This window comes from Hippopotamus amphibius, chromosome 9, assembly GCF_030028045.1.
Source record: "Hippopotamus amphibius kiboko isolate mHipAmp2 chromosome 9, mHipAmp2.hap2, whole genome shotgun sequence".
NCBI classification, from domain to species: Eukaryota; Metazoa; Chordata; class Mammalia; order Artiodactyla; family Hippopotamidae; genus Hippopotamus; species Hippopotamus amphibius.
Window position 1 is genome coordinate 23453698 of NC_080194.1, and position 17882 is coordinate 23471579.

Consider the following 17882-nt stretch of genomic DNA (forward strand, 5'->3'; position numbering starts at 1 on the left):
GGTGGCAATTTTGTGCCATGCAGTCCCCAAACCATAGCTCCACATACTTCACACCACTGCTAGCTGGATGCATAAAGTTATTTAAAAAGTGACATGGCCAGGTGGTATCTGCCTTTGGGAAGTCTCTTAAAAAACAGATAATTCATTACTTGGCTGAAAACCAAGTCTAAGTTTCTTTGACAACAAATATCAATTTTGAAGTTAATGAGAGATCATTAAGTATTATCAAGGAAGGTTGGGGCAGGAGCTATTTCAATGAAAATACTTTATGCATGGGTGGGTTTTATTGTTTGGTGAAGAGAAAATCCAATGAGTGTTGCAAGACTGGTGTGTGTGCCTCTGTCTCTTAAATTTTCTTAGCTTGCAATACTCTGGTCCACAAAGATGCTTTCACCACCCTGGCATATCTCTGCTCTGGGACAGAGAAAAAGCACATTTGAGCCTTTTTTGCTTAAAGACTTTTTATGCAAACTCCTTTCAGATTAGAATGCTTCATATAACTCATGTTTTCCTCTTTGCTCTGCCTGTCAGGATATTCATAAACGTCTTTGTTAACGCTCATGGTTAGTATATTTTCTATATTTTTCAAATATCTTTATTTTAATAACACTATTGAATGTGTGTTCTTTGTATATATTAATTACTTTTAAGAGGCAGGAGATGAATGAATGAAAGAACAAATATAATTAGTTAAAAATCTACTTACCACCATTTCTCATACTCTTTACTTCCCACCCCTTCCTTTCCTTTTCTACTCTGGATTCACAGCATCAAAAATGCAGGGAAGGTAATAGCATCAGTGGATAGCCAAGTGATACTATTCTCAAGGCTAAGATGCTGTCAGATTAACTGTCAAGAACCTGCCACCTTGACATCCTGCCCCTGGTCTAGCTGGAGGGCCCCAAGACACAGCCCTTGAGTCCCTCAGATAAAGCTATTTCCCAATGCTCTTGATTCAGATGGAATATAGTAACTCTCCATCTGGGTCTCACTCAAATTCCCTTGTCCTCTCTTTGTCTTGCCTCACTGACCTCCAGCTGCTCTGCTTAAGGGCTCCTCTGTCTGTGGCCCACCAGAGGTCTTGTCCTTTCCAGACAGCTTCACAGCGTTAACATATTAAAAGCAGAGGTTTGGGATCAAAGGAACCTAGATTATGGCCCTCTGCGTGCCACTTATTGGCTGTGGAATTTGGGACAAATCATCTAAACCCCTAGGACCGTATTTCCCTCTTCTTTAAAATGGTGATAATGAAAGCACGTCCCTCCTGAGGTAGTTGTGAGCTCTCAATTAGGTACTGCATGAAGCTCCCTGGCACAGTACCTGGCACGTAGTGTAGGTGGTCAGTGCATGATAGTGGCTCACACTTATCGAGCCCTTAAAACACAAATGCCGAACGGTTTTTTCCTAGGCTAGCTTATTTAATCCTCATAATTACTCCACAGCAACTTATGAGGTTGGTGCTTTTGTAAACTACTCAGCGCTTGGCAGAAAGTAAGCTCTCAATAAATGTTAGCTGTTGTTAGTATCATTGTTGCTGGCCATTTCACAGATGAGAGATTTAGGTGAAGGGAAGTTAAATGTTGACTCTTATCATCTACTACCTGCTAGGATTTTTGCACATAGGAACACTTATATTACAAAAAATTCCACCAGGAGATATTATTTTAATCATTGTATGCTGAAGAAACTAAGGCTTAGAGAGGTTAGATATTTTGCCAAATATGGCTCAGCTAGAAAGTGGCCCAGTTGGGATCTGAACCCCAACAATCCTACATGTACTTGAAACCCACCTCTCCTGTATCACACTGTTACCGGCTAAGGTTTCATAATCCTCCACCCGCCTCTGTGAGGTTTGTCACAGAGAGCATCTCCACCTTCTAGCCCTTTTTATCTCTGCTCCTATGAGAACTAGGCACTGGGCAATGATAGCAGAACCCAGATCACTCTTAGACCATTTCAATCAGCCCTGACACTTCAATCAATAAAAAGTGAAATCTCCTTCCCGAGAGATTCTAAAGGAACATTTTCTGGTTGTTTTATGTTGCTTTGCATGTTAACGCCAGTTTCAGCAGCTGCTCTGACAAGTAATCCTCACTGGGCTGTTTACAGTGACCGAAGAGCAGACTCCAGAGTCTGGGAACCTGCTTCACCCAACCAAGTCCCGTGAAGGAGGCAATAATGTGAGGCCGAGAGATGCCGACATCCCATAGGAATAGCTATATGTTACCCCAAGTCCATCTTCCTCAACAAAATGGATGTTTGATAACAATAACAACAAAGTTGCATGACCAATACAATTTAATTCAACACAAGATGCAAAAGATATCTTGTATCTATAAAAGATACAAAAAGACCTCAACTGTACTGCAGGCTATAAAGAATTGCTGAAGAATGCCGTGGAGCAACGAAGCCCATGAGTCACAACTATTGAGCCCATGTGCCGCAACTACTGAAGCCCATGTGCCTAGAGCTCGTGCTCCACAACAAGAGAAGCCACGGCAATGAGGAACCCGTGCACCACAATGAAGAGTAGCCCCAGCTCGCTGCAACTACAGAAAGCCCATGTGCAGCAATGAAGACCCAATGCAGCCAATAAATAAATAAATAAATAAATTTATTAAAAAAAAAGAATTGATGAAGGCAACAAATTTAATCTGATAAATTTCATAAAACAGGTGCAAACACATGGTTATGAGGACATATAAGAGGGAGGCATTTTTTATATTATTATTAGAGAAATATGACAGTGGTTCTCTATGTGCTAATTGAATATTCTTTCTAATCATTTGTAGACCTTAAAAAAAAATGACCTCCATCTCTCCCATAACAGACCAATTGAATCAGAATCTCCAGGGTGTGATGCTCCACTATAAGTATTTTTAAAAAGCTACTCAGGTGAATCTACTATGAAACAAATCTGACAATCACTGGTTTAGGAAGTCAAACTTCATCAGGATTTTGACAAGTGGAAATGGGGATGGTCGGGGAAAAGCATACAGGCAAAGGAGTAAAGAGCACAGGACTTGGAAAGAGTGGAAGAAATATTTGAGGAGGCTTGAGGACTCATGTGGAGGATGAGAGGGAGCAGAGGAAAATAAAGAGTCAAAGGCAGAAGCAAGATCATGGAGACAGACTGACATCCAAGGGAGTTTGAATCTCATTTTCATAATATGTAAAATCCTGCTCTTTATACATGGCATTGTTAATTATATATTAGTTCTCATTTCTAAATGACCCAGATAACTATGCCTGGATAAAGAACAACTGCTCACAATTTCTATGTTAAAACTGAGAATCACTGACTCCCACCACTGCATCCAAACACAAACTGCACTGGATCCTACAATGACAGGACATCTCTGTCATCTTCTTCTATAAATACCAGCTAGAAAATCTTTGTGTGCCCATCTCTGCTGGAATTATAAAGATATACAAGCAAATGAGAGAGAAAAGGGGAGATAGAGGAGACTCTGATAAACTTCTCAAGAAGGGTGATTCTGTGTGTCTCCACAATAACTAGTCATTTTTTCAATTATATGATCTACTTTAGCAGAAAGAGGCAATAGTAAATCTTGCAAGGGTGCTGTTCTTTACGACATTAGCAACATTTGATGTTTACAGTAATGGATGAAGTCAATAGAGCAGGTGTTATCCTCATCTAACAAAAAAATGGCATGGAGTGACGTGACTGTTCCCCTAAAAGCCTACAACTGCCACATTTTAGATTCTGACATATGCCAACCCTGCTATTGTCTGGGGAAAAAGCATAGCTGAGTGCATGTTGCTAAAATCCTTAAAACATTTTTTTAAAAGATTGTTTTAGATGCTGCTATTTCTTTTAAATGTAAGCATTAGTAGCTGATGTTATTTAGGGCTTATTTTATGTGCTAATTTTCAGCACCATTAAGATATGTTATTATGATTCAGAATATTTCAAGTTATAAATCCTTCAAGAACAGAGGTCTTATCCTCTTCATACCCAGATTCCCAGAAGGCTTAACACTGTACTGGTGTAATGGTTGTTCTTAATAAATATTATTTTTCTGAAACAAAAGACTCACCTGATTTTGTGATATTTAACATCTAATGCTACTCACTGCAATCTACACAGCTAGTTGTGTCAAATCAAATACAAAATAAATTTGGCCTAATACAGTTTTGATTATCTATTCCTTCAATCATTTGACACACATGCATTGAAATGCCTACTTTATGCCTACATTGTGTGTACATGATTGTGAAATATGTGTACCGTGGTGAACCACAGACAAGGCCTCTGCCCTCAAAGAATGTGTGCATTTGTGGCAGGAGACAATTACACATACATGTATGCACAATATAGATGAAAACAAAAAATGCTATAAAAGAGTTAAAAGAGAATGATATAATGAAGCAACTATTTCCGATAAAGTGGTCAGCGAGAGTATCCTCAAAAAAGGTAGCATTTGAACTAAGAATTAAATGAAAAAACAAGTCTACAGATAAGAAGTGCTGAAGAAGGTGTGAAGAAAAGGGACCCTTACTACACTTTTGGTGGGGATGTAAGTTGGTGCAGCCACTGTGGAAAATAGTATGGAGATTTCTTTAAAAACTAAAAACAAAACAAACAAAACTAAAAACAGTGTTGTCATATGATCCGCCAATCCCACACTCCTGGGTATATAGCTGGAAAAATGAAAACTCTAATTTGAAAAGACACATGCACCCCAATGTTCATAGCAGTAATATCTGCAATAGCCAAGACATGGAAACAACCCAAGTGTCCATCAACAAATGATTAGCTTAAGAAGATGGGGTATATAGATACAATGGAATATTAGTCATAAAAAAAAAAAAACATTGCCTTTTGCAGCAACATGGATGGACATAGAAAATATACTAAGTGAGATAAGTCAGAGAAAGACAAATACTATATGATATCACATGTGGAATCTAGAATGTACTGAATAGCACAGGGGACTCTATTCAATACTCTGTAATGGCCTATATATGGGAATAGAATTTAAAAAAGACTGGATATATGTGTATGTACAACTGACTCACTTTGCTGTACGGCAGAAACTAACACAACATTGTAAATCGACTATACTCCAAAAAAATTACTTAAAACTACAAAAAAAAAATATGAATGTGTCTATATACAAAATAGAAACAGACTCACAGGCATAGAAAACAAACTTCTGGTTACCAAAGGGAAAGGGAGAGAAGAAGGGACAAATAGGAGCATGGGGTCAACAGATACAAACTCCCATACATAAAATAGATAACAAGGATTTGCTGTATACCACAGGGAACTACACCCAATATCTTGTAATAACCTTTAATGGAATACAATCTGCAAAGAAAAAGAAAAAAGAATCGCTATGCTATACACATGAAACTAACATGATATTTTTTTAACATGATATTATAAATAAATTATACTTCAATAAAAAAAAAAAAAAGACAGCCATGCAAGGAAACAGGTGTTGAGTGTTCCAAATAGAACAGCAAAGGCAAAGGCTCTGAAATTGAGTGAGTTCACTGTCAGGTTCAAGGCATGAAAAAATCAGAAAGGCTAACATATATAGGAGATAAGCCCAATAAGTGGGCAGGAACACTGCCACCTAAAGCCTGGAAGAAGGCCATGCAAAGAGTTAGAAATTTATTCTACACTCAGTGGGAGGGCATTAGAAGGACATAACAAGAAAGTGACATGATCAGACTTATACATCTATTACACCAAGAAATATTCTGAACCAACAGTGCTCTCAACTACCAAAAAAAACCTAAATGATGGTCAGATTTCTGTGCCTAGTAAGACTCATTTACAAAGCTATTTTTAAAGGTGAGGAAGTGAAAGCTAATTCAGATTGACAATTATCCAAATTTAAAATGTTACTAACAAAAACAACTCTAGTTCCTTGCCAAGGATTCAAGTTCACTGGCATTTTCCTGTGCAGAGCAGGAATCAGTTCATGGATGAAAACAGTGGATCCCTGGGGAGGACAGAGCTTTGTCCCCCTAGGCACGCCAATCAGCATGGCAGAGAGAAATCAGCAGGTGAGGTGAACATGACATCTATCACCCTAACAGGGACATTTATGACAGTGACAGGGCACGACTGATAATTACATCAGAACAATAGGCATAAAGTGGGACTGTCTCTGGCATCTGGGACATAAAGTCATTCTTGACCTAGGTTTGAGTCTTAACTTGTACCAAACAAGCTATGTGGCCAGAAGCAAGGTGTCACCCTTTCTGAGACAGCATTTCTTTATTGCACACAGGAACTGTGGCTGTATTTTCTCATTTATTGAACACCAACCACCAAAGGGTCTCACTGGAGAGACAGAAGAATCAACCCCATTTCATGTTCACAGACTAGTCCAAGAGCAAACAAAGTGAACGGTAGTCCAACGGGTGAAGCTATAGAAACATATGCTGGGGTAAAAGCTCTAGAGCTAGCAGAGGAAAGGAGTGATAACTCCTATGACGACATCAAAGAATACTTCAAGGGGTCCTGGTGAAACATGAGCTGAAGTTAGGAAAGTGAACAAAAATTCATATGTGAAGCAATATGATCACGGAGAAGAGAGGGCCATCCTTGACTTAGAGCTCTGTTCCATTCCAGCCAGAGGGGCCGGCACATGCAAAGGCACAGAAGTGTGTGACACCACGGCAGGTCCAGGCAGTTATCAAATTGGATCAACTAGGTAATGTTTAAGGTCTTTTATGCACAAAAAAGCTGTAAGTCACCTATTTATTGATGTCAAGTGCAGTTTTTAAAAATGAAATTTTTATTTTTAGCCCCTGAATGTAACATCACATATGTCAATAATCTGTATTTCTCTCCAGCAACAGCCATTTGATCTATCCCTATGCATATAACATCTATTTACTCTGAGTTGTACACATACAGAAGTTCCTGGCCATGTGTAAAGGAAGTATATGAAGACCCAGGATAAATGCAAACCTCTCCCTGAGGTTGCAAATCATTGTTTTAACAATAAAAGAAACAGGATAGACATGGGGCAGAGCAGTGAATATGCAGGAACACATGAACACTTCCATTTTACAGATGAGGTAAACTAGGTACAGTTTAAATAAGACTTTGCAACCTACTTAGTAATGGCAGAGTTGGAATTTGACTGCAGGGAGTCTGGCTCAAGGGTCTATGCCTCTACCAAGTACACTGCATGCCTTTCAACAGTAACGCCAACATTGCAATGGACAATTTATGCTACATGCTTATTGTTTCCTAATTCATCTTTGCTTCAGAGCAATCTCAGGGAAAAAGTTGTAAAAAAAACACTGCCTGGTTCTCAGCAGCAACCTTTAGAAAAAAAAAAAAAAGGTATGCAGTGAGCAGAGACAATGGATTTTCAAAATCAAATTCCCATTTTCTAATTCAGCATTCTGAACTTTGAGAACCCATGGTCAGAATGCTTGCCTTCTGGGTCTGTCCAAGTCAGCATTAAGAATTCAGCTGAGTCCACATGACATGAAATAACTGGATTGGCCAAGCTTCTCATGGAAACAATTACATTTTTGATCAGCTGTTTGGATTTCATGAAAGGTATAAGGTCTTGAAGGTGAAGAACTCCATCTGTTAACTTCCTCTGCAGCAGTTAACAGAACCACAGGCAGAAAAATGATTAAAGGAGACCTTGCAAAGATGATAGCAGTGGTAATAGCAACAATAATAAGGTTAATTTGACTCCATCACATTTGTGCATCAATCCAAAGCTTATAATCTTTAAATAGATGGTATCCCATTAAACTAATAATATATGTGCATTATTATCCACACTTCAGTGTATTCACAGATGAAGGCTTAGAGAGGTACAGTGACTCATAGTACGAGAGCTGAGATTTAAACTAAGCTTTAAGTCCAGCAATATTGCCTCTTCTCCCACAGTTGTATCTTAAACTGTTAGAAATTCCAGCAAGCCATCATGGTTTCCTTCAGAAAAAACTAAACACCGCAGCCTACAGATCCAGAATTTGTCCTCTGACTACCCCAGTTTCTGTATAATAGTTCTAAAACCCTACACTGCACAGTCCCTGTCCTGATCCCTGAATTGTAGATGCAGGACATTTGAAAACTGATGAGTTTAAGCAGTGAGGGTCATATTTTAACACTGGGAGCTGAATAGACTACCAAAGCAGGCTGCCCCTCATGCACAGGTCCAGATGGATGGAGGGCATGGCTGAAAGCTGCTTACCAATACAGGACTCCCCGGATAGTGAATAGGTCCCATCGTCATGGAAACCGCTTCTGCACTCACAGTGGTACCACCCTGGCAGGTTAACGCAGCGGGAATGGTTGTGGCACTCAATGATCCCCTCTGCACATTCATCAATATCTGCCTCAGAGAAAAACACAAGCCCACCAGGACATTAATTTCTTTTGACACTAACCTTTCAATAAACACCTAAAACATGCTCATGTCAACATATCAGTTAAAACTGGTTAGTCATCTAAAATAAAGTTACAGGAAAAACTGAATCCCATCTTTTTTTTCCAGAATCCAAACAAACTGAAAACTTCATCTTTTGGATGCTTTCTCATAAATTGAACAATGAACGATGGTCATGAAGACATCCTTAATGGCATATGCTGTGTTAGCTTCTGAATCACCAGAAATTAAATTGAGGCTCTTTGGCACAGTTTTGTTATTCAGAGTGTATGACTCTTCTCTAATTCAATGATTCCAATACAGTAATCCCAGATATTACTTGGTATTCTCTGAAAATATCTGTTAAATAAATTCAGGAAACTCTAGGTTAAATAGTGTTACACTAATGTTTTTTTAGATTTCAGTCTCAGAGACTTATCATATTTATATGCCCTGAAAAGCTTAGAGAAGAGAATCATAATATGCACTGTTTCCCAAATTTAATTGGCTGAGCAATGCTTTTTCTTTGGGTAACATCTTGTGAAACTAAGGTTTTGGGGAGCACAGTTTGGGAACCACTGTTCTAATTCTTTCAAAAACTGTTGATTCACTTAAGGACTTGATTTATGACAGTCAATCAGAGCTCTTCAATCTTCAGTCATTCCTGATGAAAGGAAGTTTTCTGGGCTCTGTCTGCTCTAGAATCTGGCTTCTTAGAATCAGCAAATGCCTGGATTATGCACAGATTCTCTAGCCCAAAGGCTTGCCTCTGAGCTGAAGGAAAATGACACCACTGCAGAAAGATGAGCTGTTGATTGTCATGCCAAGCTCAGCTCATCTTACAGAATCTCTCCAGGTAATTATTTCCTGGAATATAGCCATTGCTGGCTAGGAATCTTCCCCTAGTTCTCCTAGAAATACCTGAACTACAGCGTCTTATAGAAATTTCATTAACACTAAGATATAACACATAATGGATACAATGCACTTTGGAGTCCTGTTCAGCAGTGCTCTGCTGTAGGCATCGGCTCAGGGGCAATCAGCTACCAGTGTTTCTATTACCCCAAAAAGTCCTGAGTTATGCACAAGGCTGTGAACGTAGTTTGAAACCTGCCAGTCTCATCTCATGGCATTCCAGCCGAGTAAAGAGAGGAAAGGTGCAGCTCTTTATTCTGGGCAATTCCATCTTGGCCTTTTCCTGCCAACTGCCACCCTCTTCCTTTATGGCTGTGTCACTTAGTTCATACAGTCCTCTGACATGCAGCATCCCTCAGGTTTCTAAATGCAGTCAGTCCACAGGACCTAGTGCTTCTACGGCACCTTCATCTATTGCGGTCAGGTTGTGTGTGCATTTATTGTAAACCTCCAAAAAATAAATTTTCAACAATTATGTTTTCATTTCTGAAATGTTACAGGTGTGTGTTCAGTGGGATACACCTTGGATCACTAAAATATTCAAAAATTGAAATAGAGAAGTGACTTGAGGTCATGTCTCACAGAGGGTAAGGACCATCTCTAAGTTATAATGTCACTTTGGTTATTTCTAAATTCAGGTCACCCAGAGGAACAGACAAAACTAGAAGACTAATTTTCAGAGATAACTTCTCTATGTGAGGCTGAAAGATAACTCTCTGTAACAAAGCAGCAACAAATTCTGCCTCAGACATTTATTTCCAAGGCTTCCAGAAAGGCAGTCATGATTCCCACAGACCCTGTGACTTCTAGACTAATCACAATATTTAAGTAACAATCACCTAGCCACAGTTAGTGTGTCAGGAAACCAGGAAATACAGAAGCAAAAGCTTCTCAAATAACCAAAACAATCATATGTCCTGGTTGGTCTCATTGCCACCTGCTGCCCCTTTCACTCTCAAAACAAACTCAGTTTGGAGGATAAATTATCTGAACATCTGATAAATAATTCCTCCTGCCCTCAATTCAACAGGCAATTTCTAGGTGGAGCAGAAGTACTGAATGATGTGCAAATATTTTTTTTTTCAATTCACAGGGATTTTTATTCCCAAAATGAAATAAGACTAGTAAAAGCTTCCATGATCCAGCAGGATAGAAGTTATCTATGTGGCCTGGGGGACTCTCATAGGGAGTGAAGACTACCAGACAAATTATGCATCTGCAATTATCCCAGAGACACGAGGGAATCCCTGGCTTAAACTGAAAACCAGAAAAGTAGTGGAGGTGTTTCTAGCCTGGAAGCTGCACTGCCCCGCAGCAGATTCTGGGGCCTCACTGGGAATAACCAGGGCTCATCACACACTGACACCTGGAAACAAGGTTGCATATTTCTATTTTGTGGGCCAGGTCTAGAACTGAAGCTAACAATTACATTTTATATGCAACCATGCTGTGCTTGAGAGGTGTTCATATTTTCGTTGTGTTCATAAAACTATTTCTTCCGTGTAGTCACGGTAGTATTAAAAGCAACCACCACAAACCCAAATACAGAAAACACTTGGAGGCTTTTCAGTGATACTTTGAGGGCTTTAAAAATTGTAAATGACTTGTGGCTGCCTTTGTCCTGAGAGATTTGTTTCTCCCAGTCAGCACTTGCTACAGGCAAACAAACAAGACAGATGCTCCAGGAACGGGGTCTCTGTGAGTTCACTACAGTATCTGGCTCCCTGTCTCAAGGAATTCTTATAAATCACAGTGAGCCTGGCTGCATCACATGGTGTCAGACATTCCAAAGGAAACAGACAAACAAACAAAAAAATCATTTTTCCTTCCTCTAACAAATCCTAGGAGTTTGTTTAAATCTCAGTTTATTAATTCAGCACAGACCTGAAAAAGTAGCAGAGGAAGCAAGAGGTGTTGGAGGATTCTTGAGAGTGGAACCTATAGTGTTCACTTTTGCATCCAAGTGTCTGCTACCTAATGACTCACATGATAGCCCAGATCACATAGCTAACAAATGGTGAAACCAGGTTCTGAATGAGCTAGAACCCGTACTTGTCACTCTTCTATCACATCATGTCATTGATGAATAGAGAGAGGAAGATGTACACAAAGACAATGCATTTATTCAATATCTAAATATTGGCTGAGCTGAAAATATGTGTCAAGGATGATATTTGTGCTGTGGCAGTTGCAAAAGTGAAGACGACGTGATTCCTGAAATCCAGGAGCTCTTCATCAAGAGAAACAGGTGTACAACACACACTCATCTTTCAAACCCTAACTGATATCACCTTCTCCATCTCCTCCAGACATACAGGTCCTCCCTCCCCTAGTGGCTCAATATATACACACACATCTACTTAAGCACAGCAGTATTACCCTTTTATGTCCATCACTCAAATGCAGATTTCCTAAGAATAGAGACAATATCTTAGGTTTACATTTCATGTGATAATAAGTGACTGTCAAGCAATATGTAAGAGCCCAATAAAAGTTTGCAGGAATGAATGAATGAAAGAGATTCAAAGTACCACAAGAGATCTTGCTGTCTGCTAATCACAGAGATATAACGTTAGTCCACAGAAGTAAATATTATGGGGTTAGTTTCATCTTTATATATCATCTACCTCCAAAAGACACCACGTAGTTTTTTTCGTTTAAGACTTTGTTTCTGGGTCTAAGATTTTAAGGCAAAAAAGACACACAAAGTTGCCTTCAATCAAGAGTCCTACCTGTACCTTGAGTTTCTTATTCACTGTGAAAAACAGGTGACTACCCAAGGTGTTTTCACAGGATGTGTCCTAAGCAACACGTTTAATCCTATTTGGAATGTACAGAGACTTTGCTATCACAAGTCATTGGCAAACATATCCTTGGATTCTTGCAAAATTCTAGTTTCTTCAGTCAGAGGAATGTCTTCCTTCACTTGATTTCCTCTCTCTCCGATTCGCTATTTGAAAATTTACAAAATAAGGTTGTTCTTAAAGTTTATTTCCAAGGAGATGCTTTTGTATTTCATATTAATTGGTTAAAGTTAACAGTGAAACAGTGGCTCCAGGTGCAGCTGGATTATATATTTTCTAAGGATTTGTACACTGAGTCATGAGAAAAACTTTTGATGCTTTCATTCATTCAACAAAAGATTATTGACCATACTTGTATGAAGTTGTATTCCACCCTGTGATAAAGAGATGAAGCGATAAGGTCCCTGTACTCCAGACACTTAGAGTCTATCAGGGCAACTGGAACATAAACATATAACCATGGTTGAGAATACTGTCTTTGGACACAAATACGACTTCAAACTCCTGCTCACCAACACACTACTATATTGTTCAGATTTTTCCAAATATTTGCTCTCTCAGGGACAACAAAATCAAACTTCACAGAAAGCAGGAACACAAAAGACCCTTAAGCAAAATCTATTGTTTCTCCTATTGCATAGGATATTAACTTTGGACTCTATATTAGGGCTTAAAAATAGAAGACAGAAAAAAATTAACATTAACTTGTAATCAGGTAACTGGTTAGGACTGAGAGACAATTCCTGGATCTTTAAAAATGTTTGTATTTTCAGACAATTGTAATTTTGCAAACATTCAGAAATAGAATCTATGAATCTATAATAATATACACCCCATAAATCTGGATTCTCTCCTCCCAAAAAATGTTACATGAATTTAAGGAAGTAGAAGCAATACCATAAAGTACCACAAGTACAGTGAACACAAACCTGATTATCATCTAATATTTGCTGAGTTCCAGGATTGTACTGAACATAGCATACATCAGAATACTTGAGGGAAACTAAAAAGACAAATGAAAAAGAGAGGTTCTGTGGAAATGCAATTCAAAACTACATTGAGGTATCACCTCACACCCGTCACAATGGCCATCATCAAAAAGTCTACAGAGGAGGAAAAAAGATGGCGGCGAAGTAGAGAGACGTGGAGTGCATCCCTCTCCACAGATGCATTGGGAATGCACGGAAGGACACAGTCATTCCCACAGAGAACCAGCTGAACACCAGCAGACGGCCTCGGACACCGGAAAGGGCTGCGGAGAACCTGACATAGCCGACTGAATATTCGTCTAATCCAATACTTGGACATTAGTCTGAGGCTTGGACAGTCTTCTATAAACACCTCTATCACCAGGACAAGCAACCCCAAAAGCTTGGACAACCATGAGGAAACAAAGAAACACCATGCAGGCAAAGGAGCAGGAAAAAAACCCACAAGACCAAATAAATGAGGAGGAAATAGGAAAAATGCCTGAAAAAGAATTTAGAGTAATGATAGTAAAAATGATACAAAATCTCGATAACAAATTAGAGAAAGTACAAGAAACAGTTCATAAGAACTCAGAAAAACAAACAGCAATGGATAACAAAATAACTGAAATTAAAAATACTCTAGATGCTCTAACCAGCAGAATGACTGAGGCAGAAGAACGAATAAGTGAGTTGGAAGATAGAATGGAAGAAATAAACGCCACAGAGCAGGAAAAAGATAAAAAAATAAAAAGACTAGAAGACAGCCTCAGAGACCTCAGTGATAACCTTAAACGTACCAACATTCGAATTATAGGCATCCCAGAAGAAGACGAAAACAAGAAAGGGTCTGTGAAAATATTTGAAGAGGTTCTAGTGGAAAACTTCCCCAACATGGGAAAGGAAATAATGAACCAAGTCCAAGAAGCACAGAGAGTCCCATACAGAATAAACCCAAGGAGAAATACACCAAGACACATATTAATCAAACTAACGACAATTCAACACAAAGAAAAAATATTAAAAGCAGCAAGAGAAAAGCAACAAACAACATATAAGGGAAAACCCATCAGGATAACAGCTGACCTTTCTACAGAAACTCTGCAGGCCAGAAGGGAATGGCAGGATATACTGAAAGTCCTGAAAGAGAGAAACCTACAGCCAAGAATACTTTACCCAGCAAGAATCTCATTCAGATTTGAGGGAGAAATCAAAAGCTTTCCAGACAAGCAAAAGTTAAGAGAATTCAGCACCTCCAAACCAGCCTTACAACAACTGCTAAAGGAACTTCTCTAAGTAGGAAACACAAGAAAAGGAAAACACCTACAAATACAAACCCAAAACAATTAAGAAAATGGTCATTGGAACACACATGTCAATAATCACTTTAAATGTAAATGGATTAAATGCTCCAACCAAAAGACACAGACTGGCTGAATGGATACAAAAACAAGACCCTTCTATATGCTGCCTACAAGAAACCCACTTCAGACCAAGGGATACATATAGACTGAAAGTGAAGGGATGGAAAAAGATATTCCATGCAAATGGAAGTCAAAAGAAAGCTGGAGTAGCAATACTCATATCAGACAAATTAGACTTGAAAGTAAAGACTATTAAAAGAGACAAGGAAGGGCACTACATAATGATCAAGGGATCCATCCAAGAAGAACATATCACAATGGTAAATATCTATGCCCCCAATATAGGAGCACCTCAATACATAAGGCAAATGCTAACAGCTATAAAGGGGACATCGACAGTAACACAATTATAGTGGGAGACTTGAACACCCCACTTACATCAATGGACAGATCATCCAAACAGAAAATAAATAAAGACACACAAGCTTTAAATGACACATTAGACCATCTCGACTTCATTGATATTTATAGGACATTCCATCCAAAAACGACAGACTACACTTTCTTCTCAAGTGCACACGGAACATTTTCCAGGATAGATCACATCTTGGGTCACAAATCAAACCTCAGCAAATTCAAGAAAATTGAAATCATATCAAGCATCTTCTCAGACCACAACGCCATGAGACTAGATATCAATTACAGGAAAAAAACTGCAAAAAATACAAACACATGGAGGCAAAACAATTCACTATTAAACAACCAAGGAATCACTACAGAAATCAAAGAGGAAATCAAAAAGTATCTAGAAACAAATGACAACGAAAACACAACAACCCAAAACCTATGGGACGCAGCAAAAGCAGTTCTAAGAGGGAAGTTTATAGCAATACAGTCCTACCTCAAGAAACAAGAAAATGATCGAATAAACAACCTAACCTTACACCTAAAACAACTAGAGAAAGAAGAACAAAGAAACCCCAAAGTGAGCAGAAGGAAAGAAATCGTAAAGATCAGAGCAGAAATAAATGAAAAAGAAAGGAAAGAAACCATAAGAAAAATAAATAAAACTAAAAGCTGGTTCTTTGAGAAGATTAACAAAATTGATAAACCATTAGCCAGACTCATCAAGAAAAAAAGGGAGAAGATGCAAATCAACAGAATTAGAAATGAAAAAGGAGAAGTCACAACGGACACCTCAGAAATACAAAACATCATGAGAGACTACTACAAGCAACTATATGCCAATCAATTGGATAACCTGGAAGAAATGGATACATTCTTAGAAAAATACAATCTTCCAAGACTGAACCAGGAAGAAATAGAAACCATGAACAGACCAATCACAAGTACAGAAATTGAGGCAGTGATTAAAAATTTCCCAACACACAAAAGCCCAGGACCAGATGGATTCACAGGCGAATTCTATCAAACATTTCGAGAAGAGTTAACACCTATCCTTCTCAAACTCTTCCAAAATATTGCAGAAGGCGGAGCACTCCCAAACTCATTCTATGAGGCTACCATCACCCTGATACCAAAACCAGGCAAAGATGTCACAAAAAAAGAAAACTACAGACCAATATCACTGATGAATATAGATGCAAAAATCCTCAACAAAATACTAGCTAACAGACTGCAACAGCACATTAAAAAAATCATACACCACGATCAAGTGGGGTTTATCCCTGGGATGCAAGGATTCTTCAATATACGCAAATCAATCAACGTGATACATCATATCAACAACTTGAAGGATAAAAACCATATGATCATTTCAATAGATGCAGAAAAAGCTTTTGACAAAGTTCAACATCCATTTATGATAAAAGCTCTCCAGAAAATGGGCATAGGAGGAAATTACCTCAACATCATAAAAGCCATATATGACAAACCAAAAGCCAACATTGTTCTCAATGGAGAAAAACTGGAAGAATTCCCTCTAAGAACAGGAACAAGACAAGGGTGTCCACTCTCACCACTGTTATTCAACATAGTTTTGGAAGTGTTAGCCACAGCAATCAGAGAAGAAAAAGAAATCAAAGGAATCCAAATTGGAAAAGAAGAAGTAAAATTATCACTCTTTGCAGATGACATGATACTATATATAGAAAACCCTAAAGACTCTACCAGAAAACTGCTAGCACTCATTGATGAGTTTAGTAAAGTAGCAGGATACAAAATTAATGCACAGAAATCTCTTGCATTCCTATACACTAACAATGGAAGAGCAGAAAGAGAAATTAAGGAAACTCTCCCATTCACCATTGCAACCAAAAGAATAAAATACCTAGGAATAAACCTGCCTAAGGAGGCAAAAGATCTGTATGCAGAAAACTTTAAGACATTGATGAAAGAAATCAAAGATGACATAAACAGATGGAGGGATATACCATGTTCCTGGATTGGAAGAATCAACATCGTGAAAATGACTGTACTACCCAAAGCAATTTACAGATTTAATGCAATCCCGATCAGATTACCAATGGCATTTTTCACAGAACTAGAGCAAGAAATCTTACGATTTGTATGGAAACGCAAAAGACCCCGAATAGCCAAAGCAATCTTGAGAAGCAAAAATGGAGTTGGTGGAATCAGGCTTCCTGACTTCAAACTCTACTACAAGGCCATAGTGATCAAGACAGTATGGTACTGGCACAAAAATAGAAAGGAAGATCAATGGAACAGAATAGAGAACTCAGAAGTAAGCCCAAACACATATGGGCACCTTATCTTTGACAAAGGAGGCACGAGTATACAATGGAAAAAAGACAGCCTCTTCAATAAGTGGTGCTGGGAAAATTGGACAGCAACATGTAAAAGAATGAAATTAGAACACTTCCTAACACCATACACAAAAATAAACTCCAAATGGTTTAAAGACCTACATATAAGGCCAGACACTATCAAACTCCTAGAGGAAAACATTGGCAGAACACTCTTTGACATACATCAAAGCAACATCCTTTTTGACCCACCTCCTAGAATCATGGAAATAAAATCAAGAATAAACGAATGGGACCTCATGAAACTTAAAAGCTTTTGCACAGCAAAAGAAACCATAAACAAGACTAAAAGGCAACCCTCAGAATGGGAAAAAATAATTGCCTATGAAACAACGGACAAAGGATTAACCTCCAAAATATACAAGCAGCTCATGCAGCTTCATACCAAAAAAGCAAATAACCCAATCCACAAATGGGCAGAAGACCTAAATAGACATTTCTCCAAAGAAGACATACAGATGGCCAACAAACACATGAAAAGATGCTCAGCATCACTCATCATCAGAGAAATGCAAGTCAAAGCCACAATGAGGTATCACCTCACACCAATCAGAATGGCCATCATCACAAAGTCTGGAAACAACAAATGTTGGAGAGGGTGTGGAGAAAAGGGAACTCTCCTGCACTGTTGGTGGGACTGTAAGTTGGTACAGCCACTATGGAA

The 17882-nt window shown here is 38.6% G+C and overlaps 1 protein-coding gene across 3 annotated transcripts in view; it reads right to left on the reverse strand.

Annotated features, from left to right (window-relative positions):
• Positions 1-17882, reverse strand: part of NELL1 (neural EGFL like 1) — an 886038-nt gene that overhangs the window by 69478 nt on the left and 798678 nt on the right. For 2 of the 3 annotated variants that reach the window (XM_057749117.1, XM_057749114.1), the window contains one exon: positions 8208-8348. The exons of the other annotated variant lie outside the window; for it this stretch is intronic. In XM_057749117.1, the coding sequence (XP_057605100.1) occupies positions 8208-8348 (141 nt within the window). The remainder of the gene's footprint in view (positions 1-8207; positions 8349-17882) is intronic. 3 annotated transcript variants of the gene reach the window in all.